Genomic DNA, 26,685 nt, shown 5'->3' with positions numbered 1-26,685 from the left:
CTTCCCCAATATGGGTTAGGAACAAAAAACTCCTCCTCATCAAAAACGATACTGTTATAAGTTCGAGTTCGTTTCAAACCTTGATGCTGCCGATTTGGAGTTAATTTCTGCACCTCTGGAAACCTATTGTTCCAAAAAACTTTCTCTTTGTAATCGCTAATTGTAAATTTTATACAAACGATATCAATCAATTTTTGTAATTTGTAGAATTTGTTAAAGATATAACAATAAAATATCTATTTCGATAAAAGTTACAAACATTTTGAATACAAAGGAGACACCAATTTTTTTTAAAAAAACAAACTTTTTTTTGATCAATCAAGTGAAATTTAGCTTACACCTTGAATCTGACGTTAACGGAAACAATATTGATTGGTTGAAAAAAATATCATCATGAAGAGATAGACAAACTTTGCCAAAAACTTAACTAATTTTACCAAAAAAGATTAACTAACAAGGCTGGCAACTAAGCCTCCAAAAAAATTTTTGGTTTAAGTGAAGTTTTGTTTCATTTTCGCTTCCAGAGTTTGGTAGATTCGATGGCTATCAAAGTAATATATGTTTGAAACATCATTTTCAATTAAACTTGATTAGCAATTATAAGTCTTCTGTCTTTAATTTTAAATTCTTCCAAGATGTTAATTTGTGTTGCTTTTCAAGGCTGTTAATTTACTATAGCTTGTGATTCCCTTTACATTTGGGTGCACAAAATACTGCCAGAAAAAAAGCGTTGCAGCAGTTTTAAAGTTGAACTAGTAATGTTTTTTCTTATAACGCAGATGTTTTTGGATTTTTTGCCATAAAATTGTTTTGAACCTCAATACTTTTCTTTTAAATCCGGTCCAAAAAATTAGAGGATAAAAGAGATGCACATCTTCATAAAAGTTTTCGGTGGTTTTTCAGGAAAAAATGTTACAGGCTAGCGCCTTAGAAATTAACTTTAAGATCTGTCATCTTTCCTCATAGTTGCAATAGGGGAATCTTTAAGATACTCAAACAAGAAAGTTTTTTTTCAAATACAACACCTTTAGAGTCACATAAATATAAATTAAACACTTCGGTTTTGTTTGCATAAGAAGTTTGAAACTCAACCAGAAGCTCAATTATTAGTAGCGTTATCAAAATTGAGCAGTAAAATGAATAATAAGCTTACGTTCCGTGGATAAAAGGAATGTTTGTCCATATTTTGAAAGTTTAGACACTCTCAAATTTGTCACTCTAAAATGTTGAACAGAAATCTTGATAAAAAACTTATTTTCTTGCTTAAAAAGACAAGCCACGCCAAAATAACTTGAGGACGTTGTTGAATAAAAAAAGTAATGACAATGTATATCTGTTCGTTTTGAATTTGTACTGTTCCTTTTCAAACGCTCTGTTATGTTTTTGCGTCCCTATCAGAAAAAAATGTGAAGCTTGGAATGTTTTGAGCGAAGCATTGAAAATTTTTGAAGGACCACGAGTACACAAACTTGTGTCTAAACCAGTACTTCTAAACAACCACAGCAAATAGTTTGTTGTTGACTAACAACTAGAATAAAGGATCCGCAACTGAATCTATGCGAAAATGATGAGATCTAAAGTGGAATTTTTTTATTTTTCTCAAATTAATTTCTACAATTTGGAGGCTCTTGAACTCTTATTATGTTTTGGGAAATTTTAAGCTTGAGGAAACTGTACCTCATTCGTTGAACTTGAAAGCGAAAGAAGAGACTTCGAAACCAAAAATTTTCCCATGATCAATGTCCCGTTTTGTTTTGATGTGTATGAAAATAGGCACAATGCAACAAAAAAGGTGCTCAAAAACAAAAGTGACTTGTTCTAAATGTATGAATCTGGACAATTTTTCATTCGACAAAAATTAGCTGCAACCTTTTAGGTTTAAAGTGTGAAAAAGAAAATACTTTTTGCTTTTTTTTCTTGGTGAAAACTATTTTGTACAGCAAAAATTTAATATTTATTCTAGCGCGACAATTTCGATAATAAAAGAGAAAATTATTCATTAATCTTGACGTAACTTTTAAGGAGATAACAGAGATTGCAAACAAAAACCGGTCAAACTTGTAGAGAAGAGTAATGTTGAAATCTTTGCTGACAACAGATACGATGGAATTGTTTTGAAAGACGCATTTTTTTCACCATTTAATTCAAAAACGTCACATCAATCATGAAATTTTAAAAATATTATATTTCTTTCCGGTAAAATTGGAGTTCTGTCTTAATAATATATTGTTCCCATTTAAGTTAGAAAAATTGTCTTTCCGGATTCTTTTATAAGTATAAACACAACATTCCTCAAAGCTGTCTTTTTGAAAATTTGACATATCAAACGTATTTAAGATTTTTGGTCTTTTTAGAACGTCCACCTAATTTTTTCGATTGATTGAAAGTCACAAGCTCTGAATTTGACTGCTGTTATATTTGTGAATTGAATAACTTGAAAATTACCAATTTCAAAAAATTGTTTGACAAGAGGAAACAAGTTTTAGGTATTATCCATAACGAAATCTTAGATATACATGCTCCAGAAACCGTAGATGGGCATCGCCGTGCAATTGGGCAATTGGTCTTTTTGATGGTTTAAATCGCTTCTAAAAAGGATTTTTTTCTTGAAAAATCTGAACTCTTAATTGGACTCTATAGCTTTTTTTGCTCTATTGCTTTTATCTAATTGGACTCTATTGCTTTTATTTTGAAAAATAAGGCATTCTATTTTCTCCCGGTATCAAAGATTGTATCTCTAATCAATTCACTCGGTGCCTAAAACCAAAAAACTGTTTTAAGGAGTGTGTGTGTGTGTGTGTGTGTGTGTGTGCTCTATAATATAAACATGGTCTCTGTATCAAAACATGTCTCTATAACATAAACATGGTTTTTACATACATTTAGATTTCCTTTTACACTTGTTTCTTAAGAAGCGCCAATAGCACTGATGTAGAGGAAAAAAACGACATGTCATTCGTTGAACTTTGGAGAGCCTTAGCTTTAATCAATTAGAAATTAAAAATTTCGTGAAAAACACGAAACTGAAGAAGGGGTTTTCATAGTTACCTGGCTAACATCGTACCTGGTTTGTATTGATGAAAAAAGTGGCACTAAAATTGTGGAAGTCATCAAGTATTATTCAATTAACCATAATCTTACTTTAAAGTGTTTTCTAAGTCTAATATGTTAAAAACCATGGGAAAAGATTTGGTTGAAGGTGCATCTTTGACGCGGTGGCTGTTGACCGCTACTTTTCCACAAGCATTGACGAAACATTAAACGATCCAATTTGAAATAGCGCTATGAAATATGGGAATCCAAATGTTGTTGGTCAAAAGGCGTGCTCTTTGAAAACTGACGAGATTGCAGTTAGAAATCGTCAGCGTTTTTCTTTTAAACTTGGTCGCGATTTTGAGCTAAATTGCTCTTTTTGTTAGGAAAAGAGTGAACTATTTTTTTGTTGGGGGGAGTTCACTTCAAATTGTTCTTTGACCACTGGATGCTCTGCTCAATACTCCCGTGAAATATTCGCATAGGCTTTTTTTTAAAACAATTGAATGAAATAGAGCCAAATTATATACGCTATTTGAAAGAATGTATTTATTAGGCAACTCGAAGCAATTGAGTTTTTAGAGAGAATGTCAATTTTAAGGAACCTGTATGTTCAAAAACGAAACAGCAGAAACTGGTCTTCATTTTGGGAACATTTTCGGTTAATTTTGCTACATTTTTCGTAATTTCAATCATGCCAAATATTTTTATATATAGAAGCTGAACGAGAAACAGGGTGGGTTTCTTTGTGTATGGATTCAAGATATAATTGTTTATGGTCCTTTCGAAAACTTTGGTTGTAGATTCACAACAATTATTATGATTAAATGTGATTTTAAAATTTCAATGAGAGACCTCGCTTGGAATGAAAAACAGATATTAAATGACGCATTTCATGTTTTTGTTTCAAGTTAAGTGAGGCGTCGAAAACTATTTATTCTGACCGTCAAATACAAAAATCAAAAACAAATTTTTGTTCTAAGGCAGCAGTAGACTCTGTTTTTGCAACAAGGAAGAAACAATTGATCTAGATGACATATCATAATGTTTAAAAAATTTCTTTTCTGTGAAATTATTTGTCGATTTATAAGATTCCGTAGCATGACGTAAAAATGGAGAAAGAAATCAGTTTGCCGTAAAATTTGACCTTGAATGTGAACTGATAGAAGACCAGACTCGTTTCACTACTGAGATCGAGCCTTCGTACATTCTGACTAATATGCTTTGCATAGGAAACCACTCATAAATCGAAATTTCTCTCTGTTTGGTGAGAATTAGCTCAAAAGATTGTCTAAGTTACTTTGCTCCGCCAAAGGTTAAAAGTTAGAAATTGGATTTGATCTTTTATTGTTTTGTATTTTAAAAAAATGTTTCTGTGAATTTTCTGCTGTTTTCAATTGAAATTTAAATTTCAAGACTGCAAGACTATTTTAATTCAACTCTTTCTAAATTGGCAAGAATGGTTAAGAATTTTTGTGAAAGTATTTGGTAAGAAAAATTTTTGAAGAAAAAAGAACAAATTTCTGTTTCTGTTTTTGAAAAAAACTAAAATTTCGTTTATTTGAAAATATCACGTTTATTCAACCAAAAAATAGTCTTACGCATATTCGATAAATAGGGCGAATATTTAAGTTTGATGTTGACGCTTACATGACGTTAAAAAATTGTATTATTCTTTTTGACTTCCGGCTGTGAGCACCTAAATATATACGTTACTCTCTATGAATATTGGAATTTGTGTGTGACTAGCAATCTGTGCTACTTTTAATTTTTAATCGGAATGAAGGTTAGAATATTTCTTGTGTTGATTTGATGATAATGACCATAGTTCTTTCTATAGACTTTACCAATTAATACCTGGGTTGAGATGTTAACGCTATAAATTATAGTTTATTGAAAATTTGAAGTTCATCGCAAAAATATTAAAAAAGTTAATCACACAATAACTCGACGCATAGTTTTCCAAAAAGTGTTGCCAATCTGGTTTATATTCAGAGGTAATTTCTACGGATTACGCGATAGCTGGTGCAGTGGAAGAAGAAGCGGCTGTAGTGAATTAGGATAAAGGATCGAATCCAGGATCGAAGATTTTTCTTGGTAAATGTTCCGGTGAACACTGTGAAAGCAAAAAATTTCGCCGTTAAAACCAAGAAATATTCACAAAATTTCATTGAAAAATTTTTTAGAAAAGTTCACAGCTTTTGCTGCATCCACAGCTAAAAATTTAGTATTTTTTCAACGAAACTCTTACGAAATTTGCTTTTTTACTGTACAGTTTTACTTTTACGAAATTGGAGCCGGATTTGTTATCAGAAACATTGTTGACCGTCATGAGCAAGGAGGAAAATATCACAAAATATTTTACGGAAAAAATCAAGACCGGTTTGAACTTGACTTGAGAAATTTCCGCCAATCATTTAGCTAACTATGTTTGACCGCCAACTTCTGATTGTGTAAATCAATCACATCGATAATTTCGCACTTTTTATTGTGCTGATTACGACCAATTAATTCGTATCAAACAGAATGTGCCGGTGGATAGGTACGTTTAAAAACTGAACATAACGAAATTTATTTTTATGTTCAGATCGATCATGCAGCCATTTTCTTAAAAAGTATATATCCGAACAACTCGATAGTTTCTTACGTCTGAAACCAGGTGTACTGAGGAATTGTGATGATATTCAAGCCGATCATACCAATGATTTTTAAAAATTGAAAACGAAGCAAAAATCAGTCGATTTGTTCCCTTTTGAACAAACATACTGAAAATACAGAAGAGAAACGTAAAGGCTTCCGTCGTTTTTCTAGCTCAAACCGAACATACCGACGGTTTTTCCTATGTTTAATATTAACAATTTAAGAGCTCAGGCGCATTCTACAGTGTTAAAGAAACTTTTATATTTTTCTTTGATCACTAATATCACATACTGCTTTTCAATCGTATCTTAAAATCATTTTTAAGGTGTCACGACACTTGAGCGAAATTCCATATTACCCAATGCCATTATATCCAATGCCATTTTACCCAATACCAACTTACCCAATGCTCTTTGATCTTTTCGTTCAATTATCCGATTACAATTTAGCAGTCGCTATTACAAGGCTGATTTAAAATGTTTATGTGGACAATATGATCCCATGTTCGGTTAATTGTGATAGTTTCATATCAAGTCCCACGGACCATTTAATTATATAGTCGACTAAATGGCCGTTCTGGTAAATTTTGCAACAGGGTAAATTGGGTAAGTTGGCATTGGGTAAATGGCATTGGGTAAAATGGCAGGTTGAGTAAAATCGCATTTTTATACCCAATATTGTCTTTTGTATGCTCCACCAATATGGCATGAAAGCTACAAGAGGTTAATTTTAAATTTAAGAATGAAATAGAAGTTAACTGCAATTTATGTTGATTATGTTTGTTTTTGATATGATATGACAACATAGCCTTATCCCACAATACTGGTTGTCAAGTTTTTAATGTTTTCGAATTGAGTGTTCTCCCACTGTTTCTGCTGTGCTTTCAGTATGCGTGCATTTTGTTCAGCCCTGAGGTCCACTATCTTTTCCTTCTCGTCCAGTTTCTTCTCTTTTGTCCTCTTCGCCTGTTCTATCTCACTCTCCGTGTTCATATTGTGTCTCTCGTACTTGTTCTGTCTCTGCTCAACCTCGAACTGCTTCTTCGATATCTGCAAAAATTCCAAACAACAGTAGCTGGATGTTCGAAACAACAGTAAACGTACAAAAATGGGCCCGCATTGAAGAAAAGCGACGAAACTGACAGAAGTGTAGTTTTTGGTCGGTTTTTGTCGTTTTTACCGGTTATTTTATACCAACTGTCGGTTATTGACGTTTTTGTCGTTTTCTTCGATACTTTATATACGTGTCGTTTTGTCGGTTTCAACAATTTTTTTCCAAGAACTGTCGTTTACCAAGGATGAGGTCCGCGAGCCAAAAAAAACTTTGACCAGACCGACTTGGGTCGCGGACAGGGGGTTCCAAACGGACCATACCCAAATATAGGTATTAGGCAGACTTAAGAGACCGCAATGTGGGTATTGACCGGGTCATTCTCATTTTATCCCACCATGAAATAATAGCCCCTCATTATGGTATATTCATATTAATTTAGGGGGATTCGAATGAGCACGAAGCTGGATTGGGGATATAAAAGGGAAAGACACGATTTATGCTTTATTTTTCATAAGCTTCTTTTCCTTCAAAAATGGCAATCTTATGCTGTTTCTTCGATGCTTGAGAGTTTTCAAAAAACAACCATTGGCTCTACGCTCAACATTCCTTTTTTGAAATTAAACGAAATTTCTAATCATTGAGAAAACCATTATTTTTTTACTCTCTGAAATATTCTTATTTCAACCGAGCTATATCTCTTGGATAGTCATTTCCGCATGTTGTCAGCCATAGATGCCATATAAAATCCGAATTAGCAAAAATCACCCATTGATGATAGAATCACATTAAGAAAAATATCGCAGTAAGCCTATTTTCTATCAATTTTACAATTAGATTGCGAATGCAATCAAAATAATCAAAACATTAGAGTGCTGCATTACGAATGACCTATTTTCCCCATCTTGATAACTTTTAATAACTTTCTTAACGAAAAAAATGTCGCCTCGTAAGAAATGGAAGACAATAATGACGTTTTCACATAGTGATATATATTGATTTCTTTTAGTTAAAACCAAGCAAAAAACCTCAATGTTAATGCCTAGAAATTTAGAAAATCCCTCGCAAAAATACTACTTAAAACTCAAATAAGTTTAAGCAATCAGAAAGCTTTAAATTTGTAGAAAAACAAGCGTTCAGATTGTGAAAAGAAATAAACTTCGAAATCTTTGTGCCTCATTTTTCCTCAAGCAATGAAAAAACGAATTTAAATTGTTTCCCCAGCAATCGATTAAATTTGTCCATCGCAGGAAACTGGCCGGAATTTGTTAAACAAAAATAAAACAGGAATTATAAGCTAAGCACGAATTTCTGATGCCTACTTTTGATTATTTTTCTTCCATTACAATTCTTTTCTGTTACATTCTTTAGTGGCATTATCTTGTTGATGTTGTTTTTTTCAAGTTGAAGTTCTCAATTTAGAAACCTTTCAGATCTGTCAGTGTTACCAGGAAAAAACAGAAAAACGTCTAATGCGATGTGATGAACCAACTCAAACAGGAACGATAAAAAATTACCCAATGGGCAGATGTCCGGAGGTGTAATGCTCCCAGTGGTTGTAGCGTTTTCATCTTTCAAAATCTAATAGGACCATATCTTAATAGAATTTTTTATGGTGCACAAAATAAAGTTGTCAGGTAAGATATCCCATGTGTCAAAATAGCCAAAATATATTCAGATCTGTCCCAAAACATAATCTCTAAAGGGTAAATTGAATTTTGTAATGGTGGCATTTTTGTGCACATGTCAGCGCTTTATAGAGGGAAACATGCGCGCCAAATTTTGAATTGCACAAGAACTTATTACCACGGATCGCGAACTATAACACCAATTAGAAATTCAATAACTCTTGCGACTTCTACAGATAAAGAAAAGAGTCAATGGAGTATTCATTTGTCTCAATAGCGCAAATCTTCCCCTATCCCTTTATACGAACTGCAAAACAAGTATACCCAAATATTTTAACTTAAAGTTGAAATTATCAGAAAGATTATTTATCAGAGAGATTATATATATATATATATATATATATATATATATATATATGTATATATATATATATATATATATATATATATATATATATATATATACCTAATGCAGCAGATTGAAATCTATAGTAAGAATTCTCCACCAATCCCAGACTGAGAAAAATCTATTTTCTTTTAAAAAAGCATGACAGTTCTCTGTAACTAATCTTCTGAATTTATACGTTGTGTGTATACTGTTGACTCGGCGTACTATTTGCTTACCGCTTTAATAGTTCTCCTTCAGTGTTTTCGTGAAAATGTTCGTCAGTTAGAGTTAGATAAGTCTACTTCGCTCGCAGAAATAAGTATCTCTATCCCTATCAAACTTAAGGCAATAAAGAGAGCCCAAATAGGGTCTGGCTTACTAGTTTTGAAGTCAGACTAGCTCATTTGGTCATATTACAATAATTTTTATCGTTTAAACAAGTGTTTTGCCAGAACCATACACTTCTACCTTCTGTTTCGCCCCTCCCCAGTGTTTTCCCATGTTGTTATATAGCACGTTACAATGTAAGAAAATACGTGCGCCTGGGGTCATAAAAGATTTATACTCACTAAGCTGGGGGGGGGGGGGGCGAAACAGAATAGATCCCACTCCCACGATTCAGCTCCAATATGGCGGGAGCTATTATATTTCGCAATTTTTTTTGACTTGCCTCAACTTTGAGTTTGTCTCTGTGTCGTAAGTTGGCCGAGGTGTCGTTCTGTCTTTTCTCCTCTAGAAGTCTGGTGGCTAATTGAGCATTCTGCTCCTTGACCTTGTTCTCTAAATTGACCTTGTTCTTCAGCACTTCTGTGTTATATTTGATTTGCTCTACACGCTCCTTGTCCATATCTGAAAAAAAACCGTTCAAATAGCCGATTTCTTATAATTCAAAACAAGGGAAAATGCTGATCCTTTCGGTATGTGCTCCCCAGTTCTTTATGCAACCCTCTGCGGAGCAGTTATTGCTGTTCAATACTATTTCGGCTGCGTTCATTTTTGTTGATTGATGCAAAAGTTTCTGTCTTTGAAAATAAACAGCCACAAATAATTCAGATACAAGAAAAAAAAACTAGTTATGTATACACTGGCTCTTTCACAGAAAAAAAAAACAAAAATTTAAACAAAAATTTAAAGTAAGAGTGTGCATGCAAAAGCAGTGCATTGAATTTTACCCGAAAAAAAATTATCCTAATAGGAGGCTTATTTCTAGAATCAACCAATTAGACTTAAGAACGCACGAATGTTTCTGACTGATGTTTACATCGGTTAATATTCGGGCCGAAATTCAAAACCAGCTAATTATAATGACAATATAAAGTTTACAAGGAGTGCTTAAAAATCAGTGAACACTCGAATGCCTAGAAAAAAAAACTGGTATAGACCTAATTAGCTCATTTTAAAAGATCATAGGTCAACTCACTAAAAAAAAATTTGCTTGGTCGCGTCGACCGCTGCAAATTCGGGTGCTGAAATCACCCCTAACACAGTTAAACTGGATATGTTAAAGTTGACCTCTGTTAATAAAGTTGACCTCCTCGACTAAAGAGGAATATATCTGGGGGTTTCCATTATACCCCACCCCCAACTGAGTGATCATGTATTGTGTTGCCCCCATCATCGTAAATTTTTCACAATGTAGGCTACATGTAGGCTATTTTTCCCGCATTGGAAAAAAACTTTTATTTCGTATACATTACATATTCTGAGTTATCCCCCTTTATAGGTACATAATTTATATAAACCGTACAAATTTATATATATATATATATATATATATATATATATATATAAAATTTTGCGTGTGTGCTATTTTTAACATTGCAATGTGCTATATAGCACCAATTAATATGAAACAAAGATTCGGCGAGCAAAATAATACTCAATTTCGGAAATTATTTTTATTAAAGAATACCAACTAATCTGGCGTCTTTCGTGCATGAGAGTTTGTTCCCACTCTCGGAAGGATGCCTCTTTGGCCTGGTGGCTCTGCTCAGTCAGTTCTACCTTCCTCTGGTGGTTGATTCTCTCCTGTCTGAGAGCCTCCTGATCTCTCAAAATGTATGACCTCTCCAGCTCTCGTCTCTCATCTATCTCTTTCAGCAGCTTAAACAAAACATTATGGCGCATGTCGTTTATTCGCAATCATTCATTCGTTAAGTAACTATTTATTCGAAATAATGAATAATTTTGTGTTATTTAGTCACCTTCTGTAAAAAAAAAATAGTAAAATAAAATGTCTGAAACTATAAATAAGAATGTAAGTATTCAGGTAACTCACTGTTTCTTTTTATGTAATCAATAGGAAGGTTACAGGCTATATGACCACTAAGCTGAGGGGGGGGGGGGGCTATAATGGGAAAGACTAATTCTAGTAAAGGTAAAGACACGCGTAATCATGGCCAAGTTATCAGACCGAAATTATCTTTGATCAGATAAATTTGGAGAGCACAACTGCGCGTCTTGTACTCGAATTACATGGTCTGAGAAAGTCTTCGAGCGCAACTACGGCGTGGAACTTGTCTGATTAGAGGTCATTTCGGACTGGGATGGTCTGACCAGAGGTGGCTTCGACCGCAACTGGTCTCATCAGAGGTAGTTTCGAACGCAATAACTTTCAATTAGCCAAAAAACTTGTTTCAAGAAATAACTAACGGGAAGCCACGAACTGTTTTCTTCAGAAAACTGACAGGTGCTCTCTTGAAAGTTTTGCTCTCTTGAAATTTGCAGATATATCTGCAAAAGCAGGGCTTGCCAACAACGTAGTCTGGGCGGGCCAAGCTCGTATGTACAACATTTAGGTGTAAGGCAAAACATTCTTACAAATGAATGACGTTTGAGAGAACCCTCGGAACCCTTTTAGAACCCTTCATTCTAAAACAGCATCCTTTCAAATTTGATGACTTTATGAAGATTTTTTATTTCGATTTAAAATGCTATGAATAATTGCCATTTTTGCATGGTATTAACGTATGTATGGTTAAGTTCAAAATTGTTCTGACCAACAGTTAAAACTAAGAGAAACCTTAGTCTCTAGGAAGATTTCATTTGAGGTCAGTTTCAGCCGATCGATACTTTTATCGTAGAAAGTAATGAGAATTATCACCGGAAAACCCAATGTCCTTATATCAATGTGGACCAGCTGATTTATAACAATTGTATAATTTTGCCAGGATTTTCCATGGTTGAAATTTTCAGCTGAAAAAAGGCGAGGAAATTTAGGAAAACAAAAAGAAAATTACTCAGAGAAACAAATTTTTGAGGTGGATTGCTCTGAACTACCACCACGCCTTCTTTTAATCATACATACAGCAAAAATCCAATTATAATCGTTTAATGTACTTTTACAATTATAAAGTAGTTTTGTTTTGTAGAATTTTTTGATCTGGAAAAAATCTGGATATAATTCAGAAAAAAATGAGATTCTTTAATTGAAGAATTTTCTTATTCAGATATATGTATCGATAGCACATTATATACAATAAGTTACGTCTTAAACAAAACGTTTCATTGCAATGATTGAGTCAGTTAGTTGAAAATCAACAAGAATAATCGGAGGTGCTTTTTTTCGAATTAAACTTTCGCTTATTCTACTGAACCAGTTTGATTTTCTAAAATGCATACTGAAATCAAACTTCTAGAATTTTGGGTAGCTATGCTATAAACAATTCAATAAAAAAGATAAAATAATAACTATGATTTGCAGAAGAGTTATTTAATGGTTTGTATTGAACAAGGAGGCTTGCTAATGTGCGTTTGCACATGATGTTCCGACCCGAGCTCATCTATATTTTTGACTTAATTGTCAATCAAATCAATTAATAAAAATAGATGTTTGTGTTTAAAAAATTTGTTACAAAACCTAACTACTAATTGAACTATATAATGACATGCCTCATTACAACACTCACTAAATCTGCCATCACAAAGACTACGAGAAAAACAACAAACAACAAAACAAGCAGAGAACACAAATGTCAAGGCAAAGCTCAATATCGAAAATAAAAGCCCCTTGTAACAATGTCAAAATTCAATCAGATATAGCCTCATCTACACAATCTGACTTTTTCCTAACTATACAGCAGATATAATTTTTCTTTATTGAGACTAGGTAACAAATCAACAAAGAGAAGAAATAATCAAATTCAAAAATTCAAAATTCAATCAAAATTTCTAAAACCAATTAATTTCAAAAGTTTTAAGAACCATCAGCTCATAACAAAATATTTCCCAATAACTTTAGTAGAAATTATTATGAAACCAATGGAACCTGTCTTTGGTTAGACTAAGCCAAGGGAAAAAGTTGAAAAAGTTTTGAAAACTGTAGAATATAATAAGTTTTATGACTTTTTGCTATCAACTGACTGCCTCGGGTTACGTTTTCATTCAATAATTAATCAAAAGTTTATGAGACCGTTCAGCATTTTACGGCTACAAATAGAATAAAAAACAGGCAAAATCAGCAAACTCAAAAAAAATTCAGCGAGAAAAGTGTCGAGCGAAAAGACATTAACTATGAAGTTTTCAGTAAAAACTTTTCTATTTTCATTTATTTCTTGAACAGCAGTCCTATTATTCATTTTTAACAATATGACTACAAAAAATCAACAAATATGGACAAATACAATAAAACCAAAAAATTTTTGAGAAAAAACGTAGTATCAACGACATTAAATTCAATGCTTTCCTTTCAACGGAAGTCAATAAATACACTAAATTAGGCCTCGACGGGACAACAGCGATGTTTGTCATTATAAGTTACAGAGACATGACAAAATGTCACTGACTATGAAAACAACAAATATTGTCAAAATCCAATTATTCAGTAGAAAAGTGCGAGAAGAAAGCGTCGGGGCCATTTGAAGCACATATTTTTCTCTGGTTACTTTATCTATGATATATTGAACAGTTTCTCTCAGCCAGTCGGAGCTATCAATATTAAGATAGTGTGAAAAGATTTCAAAAGGTACCAATAATACGAAAATATCCAAAAATATTGATTTTTTTCATGAAATCTTGTGGCGTTGATGTCAAATGACCAATAGTTAGAAGGTAGAGCTGCTAACAGGAAAATTTTCATTGTAACAGGAAGGAAAGGGGTCATGTTACTGAGACTGACATACGGTTCACGATAAAAATGTTTATGATTGGTTAAAGTTCAAAAAAATTTCGAAAATAAAATTTAAAGTTTTGAGAGCCCTTAATTTCAATAGATTTTAATGGATGTTACTAAATAAGTGCAGCTATGACTCGATAAGAGAACAAGGAAATTGGTCAAGCATAGGTAATCAATAAGGCATCACAGTAAGTCTTAAGACTATGAAAACAACAATAAACATAGGCAAAACCAAAAAATCAGTAGAAAAGTGCGAGAAGAAAGTGTGCAAGCAATTTAAACCCCATGTTTTTCTCTGAAAATTTTATGCATGTTCCATTGAACATTTTTCTAAGCCAATTGGAGCTATCAATACTAAGATAATGTGATAAGATTTAAAAAGGTACCAATAATGCGAAAAAATCCCAAAATGTTGAATTTTTTCTTGAAACCTTGTTGCATTCAAGTCAAATTATCAATAGTTAGAAGATAAAACTGCTAACCAAATTAATGTTGGCCGCAGTAGGATAGAAAGGGGTCCTGTAATTACTGAGACTGACTTACAGTTCACGAGAAAAAGTTTATGATTAGTTAATGTTCAAAAACTTCTTCGAAAAACTAAAGACTTGACAGCCAATAAATTCAATAGCTTTCAACGGCTGTAAATAAATACGTGCAGTTATGCCTCAGTGGGAGCACAAGGATGTTTTTCAAGCATAGGTAAACAATATGGCATCACAGTAGGTCTTAAGACTATGAAAACAACAAAAAAAATAGGCAAAAACCAAAAATTCATTAGAAAAGTGCGAGAAAAAAGTGTCGAAGCCATTTGGGCCATGTTTGTCCCTAAAACTTTATATATAAACCTGTGAACATTTTCTCTAAGCCATTGGGAGCAATCAAAATAAAGATAATGCAAAAAGATTTCAAAAGATACCAATAATATGAAAATATCAAAAAAATTTAGTTTTTTTCTTAAATATTGTGGCATTGAAGTCAAATGAGCAATAGTTGGAACATAGAACTGCTAACCAGATTATTTTTGGTTGCAGTATAAAAAAGGGGTTCTGTAATAACTGAGACTGACTTACAGTTCACGAAAAAAAGTTTACGATTGGTTGATGTTTAAAAAAATTTTTTGAAAAAATAAAGTCTTGACAGCCATTAAATTCAATAGCTTTCAACGGCTGTAAATGTATAAGTGCAGTTATGCCTCGATGGGAGAACAAGGATATTTTTCAAGCATAGATAATCAATATGGCATCACAGTAAGTCTTAAGACTATGAAAAAACAAAAAAATAGGCAAAAACCAAAAATTCACTAGAAAATTGCGATACGAAATTGTCGAAGACATTCGAACCCTTTATGTCTCTGAAAACTTTATATATGATCCCTTGAACTTTTGTCTAAAACAATGAGAGCGATCAAAATAAAGATAATGTGGAAAGATATCAAAAGATACCAATAAAACGAAAATATCAAAAAATTTTATTTTTTTTCTGAAATCTTGTGGCGTTGAAGTCAAATGACCAATAGTTGGAACATAGAACTGCTAACCAGATTATTTTTGGTTGCAGTAAGAAAAGAGGGGTCCTGTAATAACTGAGACTGACTAACATTTCACGAAAAAAAGTTTACGATTGGTTGATGTTTAAAAAAATTTTTTGAAAAAATAAAGTCTTGACAGACATTAAATTCAATAGCTTTCAACGGCTGTAAATGTTTTCGTGCAGTTATGCCTCGATGGGAGAACAAGGATATTTTTCAAGCATAGATAATCAATATGGCATCACAGTAAGTCTTAAGACTATGAAAAAACAAAAAAATAGGCAAAAACCAAAAATTCACTAGAAAATTGCGATACGAAATTGTCGAAGCCATTCGAACCCTTTATGTCTCTGAAAACTTTATATATGATCCCCTGAACTTTTGTCTAAAACAATGAGAGCGATCAAAATAAAGATAATGTGGAAAGATATCAAAAGATACCAAAAAAACGAAAATATCAAAAAATTTTAATTTTTTTCTGAAATCTTGTGGCGTTGAAGTCAAATGACCAATAGTTGGAACATAGAACTGCTAACCAGATTATTTTTGGTTGCAGTATAAAAAAGGGGTTCTGTAATAACTGAGACTGACTTACAGTTCACGAAAAAAAGTTTACGATTGGTTGATGTTTAAAAAAATTTACGAAAAACTAAAGTCTTGACAGCCATTAATTTCAATAGCTTTCAACGGCTGTAAATAAATACGTGCAGTTATGACTCGATGAGAGAACAAGGAGTTTTTTCAGGTATAGGTAATTAATATGGCATCACAGTAAGTCTTAAGACTACGAAAACAACAAAGAAAATAGTCAAAAACCAAAAATTCAATAGAAAAGTGCGAGAAGAAAGTGTCGAAGCCATATAAACCATGTTTGTCACTGAAAACTTTATATATAATCCTTTGAATATTTTTTCTGAGCCAATTGGAGCTATAAAAATAATAGATAATGCGAAAAGATTTCAAAAGATACCAATAAAACGAAAATATCAAAAAATTTTAATTTTTTTCTGAAATCTTGTGGCGTTGAAGTCAAATGACCAATAGTTGGAACATAGAACTGCTAACCAGATTATTTTTGGTTGCAGTAAGAAAAGAGGAGTCCTGTAATAACTGAGACTGACTAACATTTCACGAAAAAAAGTTTACGATTGGTTGATATTTAAAAAAATTTACGAAAAACTAAAGTCTTGACAGCCCTTAATTTCAATAGCTTTCAACGGCTGTAAATAAATACGTGCAGTTATGACTCGATGAGAGAACAAGGAGTTTTTTCAGGCATAGGTAATTAATATGGCATCACAGTAAGTCTTAAGACTATGAAAACAACAAAAAAATAGGCAAAAACCAAAAATTCAATAGAAAAGTGCGAGAAGAAAGTGTCGAAGCCATATAAACCATGTATGTCACTGAAAACTTTATATATAATCCTTTGAATATTTTTTCTGAGCCAATTGGAGCTATCAAAATAATAGATAATGCGAAAAGATTTCAAAAGATACCAATAATATGAAAATATCAAAAAATTTTAATTTTTTTCTTTAAATATTGCGGCATTGAAGTCAAATGAGCAATAGTTGGAACATAGCACTGCTAACCTGATTATTTTTGGTTGCAGTATAAAAAAAGGGGTTCTGTAATAACTGAGACTGACTTACAGTTCAAGAAAAAAAGTTTACGATTGGTTGATGTTTAAAAAAATTTTTGAAAAAAAAGTCTTGACAGTCATTAAATTCAATAGCTTTCAACGGCTGTAAATACATACGTGCAGTTATGCCTCGATGGGAGAACAAGGATATTATTCAAGCATATGTAATCAATATGACATCACAGTAAGTCTTAAGACTATGAAAACAACAAAAAAAATAGGCAAAAACCAAAAATTCAGTAGAAAATTGCGATACGAAATTGTCGAAGCCATTTGAACCCTTTATGTCTCTGAAAACTTTATATTTGATCCCTTGAACTTTCGTCTAAAACAATGAGAGCGATCAAAATAAAGATAATGTGGAAAGATATCAAAAGATACCAATAGTACGAAAATATCAAAAAAATTTAATTTTTTTCTGAAATCTTGTGGCGTTGAAGTCGAATGACCAATAGTTGGAACATAGAACTGCTAACCAGATTATTTTTGGTTGCAGTAAGAAAAGAGGGGTCCTGTAATAACTGAGACTGACTAACAGTTCACGAAAAAAAGTTTACGATTGGTTGATGTTTAAAAAAATTTACGAAAAACTAAAGTCTTGACAGCCATTAATTTCAATAGCTTTCAACGGCTGTAAATCAATACGTGCAGTTATGACTCGATGAGAGAACAAGGAGTTTTTTCAGGCATAGGTAATTAATATGGCATCACAGTAAGTCTTAAGACTATGAAAACAGCAAAAATATAGGCAAAAACCAAAAATTCAGTAGAAAAGTGCGAGAAGAAAGTGTCGAAGCCATTTAAACCATGTTTGTCCCTGAAAACATTATATATAATCCTTTGAATATTTTTTCTAAGCCAATTGGAGCTATCAAAATAATAGATAATGCGAAAAGATTTCAAAAGATACCAATAATATGAAACTATCAAAAAATTTTAATTTTTTTCTTTAAATATTGTGGCATTGAAGTCAAATGAGCAATAGTTGGAACATAGAACTGCTAACCAGATTATTTTTGGTTGCAGTATAAAAAAGGGGTTCTGTAATAACTGAGACTGACTTTCAGTTCAAGAAAAAAAGTTTACGATTGGTTGATCTTTAAAAATTTTTTTTGAAAAAATAAAGTCTTGACAGCCATTAAATTCAATAGCTTTCAACGGCTGTAAATGTATACGTGCAGTTATGCCTCGATGGGAGAACAAGGATATTTTTCAAGCATAGATAATCAATATGGCATCACAGTAAGTCTTAAGACTATGCAAACAACAAAAAAATAGGCAAAAACCAAAAATTCAGTAGAAAATTTCGATACGAAATTGTCGAAGCCATTTGAACCCTTTATGTCTCTGAAAACTTTATATATGATCCCCTGAACTTTTGTCTAAAACAATGAGAGCGATCAAAATAAAGATATTGTGGAAAGATATCAAAAGATACCAAAAAAACGAAAATATCAAAAAATTTTAATTTTTTTTCTGAAATCTTGTGGCGTTGAAGTCAAATGACCAATAGTTGGAACATAGAACTGCTAACCAGATTATTTTTGGTTGCAGTATAAAAAAGGGGTTCTGTAATAACTGAGACTGACTTACAGTTCACGAAAAAAAGTTTACGATTGGTTGATGTTTAAAAAAATTTTTGAAAAAAAAAGTCTTGACAGTCATTAAATTCAATAGCTTTCAACGGCTGTAAATGTATACGTGCAGTTATGCCTCGATGGGAGAACAAGGATATTTTCAAGCAAAGGTAATCAATATGACATCACAGTAAGTCTTAAGACTATGCAAACAACAAAAAAATAGGCAAAAACCAAAAATTCAGTAGAAAATTGCGATACGAAATTGTCGAAGCCATTTGAACCCTTTATGTCTCTGAAAACTTTATATATGATCCCTTGAACGTTTTTCTAAAACAATGGGAGCTATCACTATTAAGATAATGAGATAAGATTTCAAAAATACCAATAATACGAAATTATTTAAGAATTTTAAAATTCTTCCTCAAATCTTGTGGCATTGAAGTCAAATGACCAATAGCTAGAAGATAGAACTGCTAACCAGATTAGTTTTGACTGCAGTAGGAACGAAAGGGGTACTGTAATTACTGAGACTGACTTAAAGTTCACGATAAAAAAAGTTTATGGTTGGTTAATGTTCAAAAAATTTTTCGAAAACAAATTCTTAAAGCCTTGACAGCCATTAAATTCAATAGATTTCAACGGATGTTATTAAATAGGTGCAGTTATGCCTTGATTTGAGAACAAGGATATTTCTCAAGCATAGGTGATCAATAGGGCATCACAGTAAGTCTTAAGCCTATGTGAATACCAATAATTATAGGCAAAAAGCGAAAACTCAGTACAAAAATGCAAGAAGAAAGTGTCGAAGCCATTTGAACCATATGCTTTTCTCGTAAGATTTAATCTGTGATCCGTTGCACGTTTTCTTTAGGCCATTGTGAGCTATCATTATAAACATAATGTGATAGGATTTCAAAAGGTACCAATAATACGAAAATATCCAAAAACTTTGAGTTTTTTCTTGAAATTTTGTTGCATTGAAGTCGAATGATCAATAGTTAGAAGATAAAACTGCTAACCAAAATAATTTTGGCCGCAGTAGGATAGAAAGGGGTCCTGTAATTACTGAGTCTGACTTACAGTTCACGAGAAAAAGTTTATGATTAGTTAATGTTCAAAAACTTCTTCGAAAAACTAAAGACTTGACAGCCAATAAATTCAATAGCTTTCAACGGCTGTAAAAAAATACGTGCAGTTATGCCTCAGTGGGAGAACAAGGATGTTTTTCAAGCATAGGTAATCAATATGGCATCACAGTAAGTCTTAAGACTACGAAAACAACAAAAAAATAGGCAAAAACCAAAAACTCAGTAGAAAAGTGCGAGAAGAAAGTGTCGAAGCCATTTGAACCCTTTATGTCTCTGAAAACTTTATATTTGATCCCTTGAACTTTTGTCTAAAGCAATGAGAGCGATCAAAATAAAGATAATGTGGAAAGATATCAAAAGATACCAATAAAACAAAAATATCAAAAAATTTAAATTTTTTTCTGAAATCTTGTGGCGTTGAAGTCAAATGACCAATAGTTGGAACATAAAACTGCTAACCAGATTATTTTGGTTGCAGTAGAAAAAAATTGTCCTGTAATTACTGAGAATGACTTACAGTTCAGGAAATTAAGTTTATGTTTGGTTAATGTTGAAAAAAATCTCCGAAAATTTATTTTCAAAGGCTTAACAGCCACTAGCTGTCCATTTAAAGCACTAGATAGGTTCACTTAAATTTCATTACGAAACCTATAGCACTTTTAGTCGACAAGTCTATGCAATAGGAATCCAAAGAATTTGCAAAACGTAAAAAAGAAAATCAAAATTTCAAATAAATTTGCGAAAACTCAGAGTCGAAGACAAAAAAAACATGAGCGATTCCTTGAAAACAAACTTTTTGTTCATTAGAATTCGTTTGTTTATAAATGAGGTTTTTTTCATTAACAGAACTGCGCTATGAGAAGGGACTATCCTCTAGGTGACTTGAAAAAATCTGAAACGTTTTCTAAGAAAGGAGATCTCAGTTTGAATTCGAATTTTTTTGATTGTAAATTTTTCTATGAGACCAGAACTGGTCTTTTTATCGCCTTTCGTCAATTATTAACACAAAATTTATTCGTTTCGTGGCGAAAAATGTAATTTTGAATTAGTATTTTTATTTAAAAAATCTTAATTTGAACGAAACTTCCCCCAAAAATGAACAAAATCAAGCCAAATATCACGTGTTCACACAAAACTTTAAAACCTGATAACTCCTCGAAAAAAAACGAAAATCGAAACAAAAAATCTTTTTATTTTCAAACTAACTCTACGCTGGACGAGCTTTCATTTCTCGATACCACTAACATTTCTCTACAATTAATATATCGAATAAATGATCGGCCAAAATTTATTTGAAATTTGAAGTGGTAATGATTATGACCCAAAAACAGCTTGAAGTATTGTAATTGAATTTTTTATTTTGGGGACCCGTTGAACTGATTTCCTCTGTACTGCTTTCTTTTTTTCCGAGGATGCAACATGAGAGCAAAACTATGAGAGCATTCTCTGACAAGGTTTATTTCAATGTCAAAAAACGCAAAGGGTTTAAGGCTACTTATGTAACTACAAGGTAATATTTCTTTGAAAAAAAATTATGCGATAACTTTGTTTATTACTACAAAACAAAACATTGAAATTTTAAAATAACAGTCTCGTTTTTTAAATTGACTAGTGTGCCGCAATTGAAGTTTAAAATTTACCTACGTTATCTTTAATGTAAAATTATACAATAACTTAACTGAATGATTACAGAAAAAAAGGTAGAAATTTTGAAATTAGAGTCTGCGAAAAAAAAGGTATATTTTTTAAAAGTTAAAACAGCATTAATGTAAATCAAGCTCCTCCAACCTGTGAAAACAACTAGCTTTCAACAAATTTTCTGGCTGTTTGCTTACAATTCAAATATTATTGATTATCAGTTCATTTTTTAAAAACCTGCTTGCCATGATCTCAAAAAAATTTATTTTTTGTCATAGTGTCATAGTGAACATAGAAGTTTTCCCAAGTCACTAATGTTCTGTGTTGGCAATTTTTTGGACAAACAAAACCTTAAATCTATATAACTAAAAAATTAAATTGTCACTAGCAAAAAAAAACAAAAAGTATCACCCGCAACAGGCACACCTGTTTTACTACTGAATTAAAACAAATCATGTTTTCTGGATAGAAGAGATTGGTGTTACCAAACAAAAAAACTACCGGAAAACGTTTTATGATTATATTTTTACTTGCGACAAGCGTCAATTTCTTTGATGCGAATAGAAACCCAAATCCCTTCGGATTGCAATTTTTCCTCTACACATTTTTTCTTTTAGTGAAAATACTGGTAGTATAGGACTCCACAATATTTCATCTTGATCATTCACAAAAAATAATGTCAAGAAAAATCCAAGGGCTTGCAGGCGTTGTTTTGATTTTTTTTATTGACCGAGACTCCTTTGTGGTTTTTGTGTCAACCCAACATCTCAAAATCTTCTGATGATTATTTTTACATCAATTTGATGATGACCTGTTGAACGTTTGTGCCTTCATGAGTTATACTGCGTTTTTTATTTGTTCGATCTATATAAAATTTTTTCAATAGGAAAAAACCAGAAATTTGAAAGTATCGTGCTTCGAACATAATTTACAATTACCTCGTAAGATTGTTTATCTTACAAAAATCGTTTGTCTTGGAAGATGAAAGATCCGAACGCTTATCTTAAATAAATTTCGCAAGCTCTTAAAAGGTAGTCATCTGAAAATTTTCATGAAGCCAGTCAGCAAGCAAAGAAAAAAATGAAATGAACACGATGCGCTAATATTGGAAGACATAATATAGTTATATTTACCGTCCATACAGTTATTATCAAAACAATTTGATGTTCGTTTTTTAACGAAAGTGGTAAGTAAAAACTGTCTCAAGAGAGGGGGGTGTTATCCTACGATACTTAAACATGGGATAAATGGGGTTATCCTAGACGGAAAGGGATTAAGGGGTTTAGGCCGCCTTGAAACTCATTTTTCCGTCATGACAACCCTAGCGACGGTTGATTTGAAAGCTATTCACGAAATTTACAAGGAATTGAAAAAGGATTATTCTCAATACGGTGAAAGGTTTGTTTATTTCTTGGCAACATGTCAGTACTTGGATCCTGACCTTGATTTGGATATTGCGATGAAAATGAGACCCTATGGTGGACTGATTGGTATTGATAATTCTTCTCTGGACAAGTATTTCAAGTCTTACAAAATTTTGAGGTTACATGCTATACTTCACGACGGTTCAGGTTGTGTCTTTGAATATAGTGAAAAAGGGCCGGGCTATTCGTATGTCCTACCCTGTCCAGTGACAAACGAGTATCTTGGTCACGTGACAGGACTTGCCTTCTGTCTATATGTAAAAACCTTTAAAAGCAATGTATTCAGTTTGCTGGAATCTTGAAATCACGACCAGTTGTTCTTGATTTTGAAGACTTTCGACATAAAAAGTCTGGTTTTATTATCAAAGAACTAGCTGTTTCGACAGAAAATTATTGCGATACTGTGTCATTTTTACCCCCAACTTCATTCAACATACTGTCTTCGAGTGAGAGACGATCATACAGTTGAGTGTCAAAATATCTCCATGGTTTGAATTGGGAGAGTGGAGATTATCCATATTGTTATTTGCAACAAGTTTTTGATAGCATAGCACTTCGATTTCTCTTGGCAATTTTTTATGCAAAGGGAACAGAAAAAACAGAAACTCTTCAGAAACGTCTCAAGAAGGACGTTATCAATTTAGAGATTTTATTATGTCCAAAAATTGAAAATTGGAAACTTTTTCACGAGACACCAATTTGAACTTTACATGTTTTAAGCTGTCCTAAGTGACAAAGAAATAAACACTGTGCAAGAAAAAAAAGCTACACTTCTTTACCTTTGGCTAACGAATGAATCGACGGTCCGAAAAAGCAGCACCGTCTCTACTCCAAGTGAACTTGTCCCCAAATTTAGTGGTTTACAGTTGTATAGCGGATGAAAATCAATTAACAGTTACATTTGTCAAAGAGGAAAACGTTGACAGTCGTGGTCAAACTGTACTGAGGAAGCAGCAAATTGTCTGTACTGGAGCTGAAATAAAAGACTTCAAGAAGTACCTTTCGCTTTTGGAGTACTTTCAATTGTACCATGTCTTTGGAAGAGAAAATGCGAAAGCTGAAACTAACCCTTTTACCTATGCCCAAGCGTGCAGTTCCAGTTCTGATGTCACTGAACGATAAAAAAGCCTTCCAGCTGAAATAAGACAAAGAATTGAAAAGAACAACGTACAGTCAATTGTTTTCAGAGATTAAATGCGAACTACACCATTACTTTTATTAATGATAATCAAAACTCACAATTTGTAACTTATGAAATTTATATAATGAAATAACCAAATTTACCTCTTTTTTTAAAAAAACTTATTTTGAAATGAGTAAAGCAGAGGATCAGTTAGACACGGGCGGGTCAATAACTGACTTAGTGTTTCATGATAATCACCATTAAAGACGATCATGGAGGTTTTGTGATTCAAGGATACCACGATCAGAAGTTGTTTATTTTACGTAAGTTTTTATTATAATTTTTCTCATTATAGTTTCTCTGTTAAAACTTGTGTTTTTCCGGCTGGAATGTGAGGAGTCTACATTTTGGTTTTCTCTTCTTTCTTGTACAGTTGGATACGCTCTTCCCAACCCAAAATTATGAATAAAATCATTTCAACAACTGACCGGTTGTTTATGGCCGTTTGCGGTCCGTCATGTAGTGGAAAAACAGAGCTTATTTTCAGAATGTTACTCGAAAGCATTTTTTCTCCAAAGTTCCTCTCGATTTTTTATTTCTACCAACATGAACAACCCAAATTTAGGTCACTAGAGGCAAAATTAAACATACAGTTTACCAAATTTTCAAGCTTCGATTTGATATCGGAGCTCGAAAACTGTCTGTTGGTGTTTGACGATTCATGCGAAGAAATTTTCAATGACAACGAGTTTTCAAAATTGGCTACAGCAGGACGTCACAAAAACATTAGTGTAATATACGTAAAACACAATTTATTTCAACAAAGTAAATGGTCACGAACTATTGATCTTAATACAACACACATCATTTTATATAAATCACCCCGTGACATTCAACAGATTGGTTTAATTGGTCGACACCTTAATAACACGCAATTTTTGAAAAATAGCTACGAGCTAGCAACCAAACAACCCTTTGGTCATTTACTGATCGATCTGGATCCAAAAACATCGAACGTTTTACGTTACTGCTCCAACATTGTTCCACCAGGACCATCCGTTTTTTACCTTCCCCCAGCTAAAGCTGCTATAACGAATTTGAGTAATGAGAGAGAAAGAGCTTTGTATGCTGCGGCGAATGTTAGAGACATCGGACATAAAATCAAAAGAACTAATCAAGTCGGCACCAAATAGTTTTAATAGCTTTCTTTGCGAGTGTTTGCTTAATGTTGTCAACGGTAACGTTCCCGTCAAGGAAACTTTGATACAAGGCCAGGAAAATTCATTTAAAAAACTTTTATCAAAACAAACAAGTTTAACAAATAAAAGGCTAATTTTTGATAAAAACAAGGTTCTTTTGAAAGGTATTGCTCTCTCTTGTTACCTTCATCTAAGGAAGTGATAATTTATACTGAAGAATTTATTTTAATTCCCAAAAGAATGTTCATGTCAACACAACCGGCAAAAAGTGACATCTTTGATAATCCTGTTTACAAACAGAAAGCCACGCAATTGTCTCTCATTCAAAGAAACATGTTTCAAAAACCGGAAAAAAGTGATAAAGAGAATGGAGCAGTCCAGACAGAACCCAGCATAAATGTTCAAAACAGTCCATGAGGAAAAAGAGGAGCCCATGAGTGATGACAGTGAAAGTGAACCTATTATCAAAAAAAGTACAACTAAAACGTTTCAGTCAATAATGAGAGATTTGGGAGTGATGGAGAAAAACAAATTCGGAAGAGCAGAAATCATTCTCAACAAGATATTAGAATCCCCGACGGTATCCATTGAAGATCCAGGTGCTATCATTCATATTGATAACAAACCACTTGGCCTAAAAGCGTCAACTTTTTTGTATTACACACAGCAGTCAACAAAGAAAATTGATATTCAAAAATATTCTAGAGCGTTATTAGCTCTCGAACTTTCACCTCATTTAGTGTCGAATACCTATGCCAAACAGATCTTGGAAGCATCTGAAAGCAAAGAAGACAATTTTGCAAGCCCACGAGGACAATCAGGAAGCGGTTATCAAGTTAACAATCAAACAAAAACGGGCACAAGAAAAAAGACGGCATAAGACGAGACCAAACAGCAAAAATGGTCCTACTTCGTCTGAGAAAAGAACGTTGGACCAACTGTATTTGGAAGGACCTGCATCGTTTGGAAACCCAACGCGATTAAAAACCCAAAGCAAATTATCATTTGGTAAAGTTAAGACATACTTGGAAACCAAGCCATCTTTTAGAAAAAATCAGCCAATTCATTTACGATTTCCTAATCATAAAGCAACAGTAAAAGACATAAATGAAATTTGGTCCGTTGACTTGGCTTATGTGGATAAACTAGCAAAATACAACAGAAATGTTAAATATTTATTGGTTGCGGTCGACTGTCTTTCCAGATACCTTCGTGTGGAGCCCTTAAAAACGACGTATGCAACGGAAACTGCCTTGGCCTTTAAAAAAATGATAAAAAACAAAAGTGTGGGTTGATGATGGTAGAGAGTTTCTTGGAGCCTTCAAAACCTTATGCAACAAACGAAAAATCCATTTATACAGCACTTTTAGTGAAAAAAAGTCTGCATTCGCACAGAGGATTATTCGATCACGAAAAAACATTATCTACAGGTACCTTGAAGAAAAGTGGACATACTCCTACATTGATAAAGTGGATCAATTTGTGAAAACAATTAACTCATGGGTCAACCGCGTAACCATACTTGCTCCAAATAGAGTCACTAAAAAGGATGTTCCACGACTTGTCTCTTTGAGCGCTCAAACAATCAAGTTTCAGAGACCCAAATTT

General features: G+C 32.9%; 3 protein-coding genes across 3 annotated transcripts in view; 1 reads left to right on the top strand and 2 right to left on the bottom strand.

Moving 5' to 3' along the window:
• The window catches only part of LOC142334744 (uncharacterized), a 447,170-nt gene that overhangs the window by 102,899 nt on the left and 317,586 nt on the right, over positions 1–26,685 (bottom strand). The gene's annotated exons all lie outside the window — the stretch shown is intronic.
• LOC142334745 (pleckstrin homology domain-containing family F member 2-like) overlaps positions 1–26,685 on the top strand; it is a 321,367-nt gene that overhangs the window by 171,079 nt on the left and 123,603 nt on the right. The window lies entirely within an intron of this gene.
• The window catches only part of LOC142335490 (uncharacterized), a 44,306-nt gene continuing 24,008 nt past the window's right edge, over positions 6,388–26,685 (bottom strand). Inside the window, exons 5-7 of the mRNA XM_075384015.1 lie at positions 10,656–10,842; positions 9,410–9,588; positions 6,388–6,722 (exon numbers count right to left, since the gene is read on the bottom strand). Coding sequence (XP_075240130.1) covers positions 6,483–6,722; positions 9,410–9,588; positions 10,656–10,842 — 606 coding nt within the window. The 3' untranslated portion in view covers positions 6,388–6,482. The remainder of the gene's footprint in view (positions 6,723–9,409; positions 9,589–10,655; positions 10,843–26,685) is intronic.

This window comes from Convolutriloba macropyga, chromosome 2 (assembly GCF_964194025.1).
Source record: "Convolutriloba macropyga chromosome 2, txConMacr16.3, whole genome shotgun sequence".
NCBI lineage: Eukaryota > Metazoa > Xenacoelomorpha > Acoela > Convolutidae > Convolutriloba > Convolutriloba macropyga.
The sequence above is the reverse complement of the archived record's forward strand: the minus strand, read 5'-3'. Positions and strand labels throughout refer to the sequence as shown.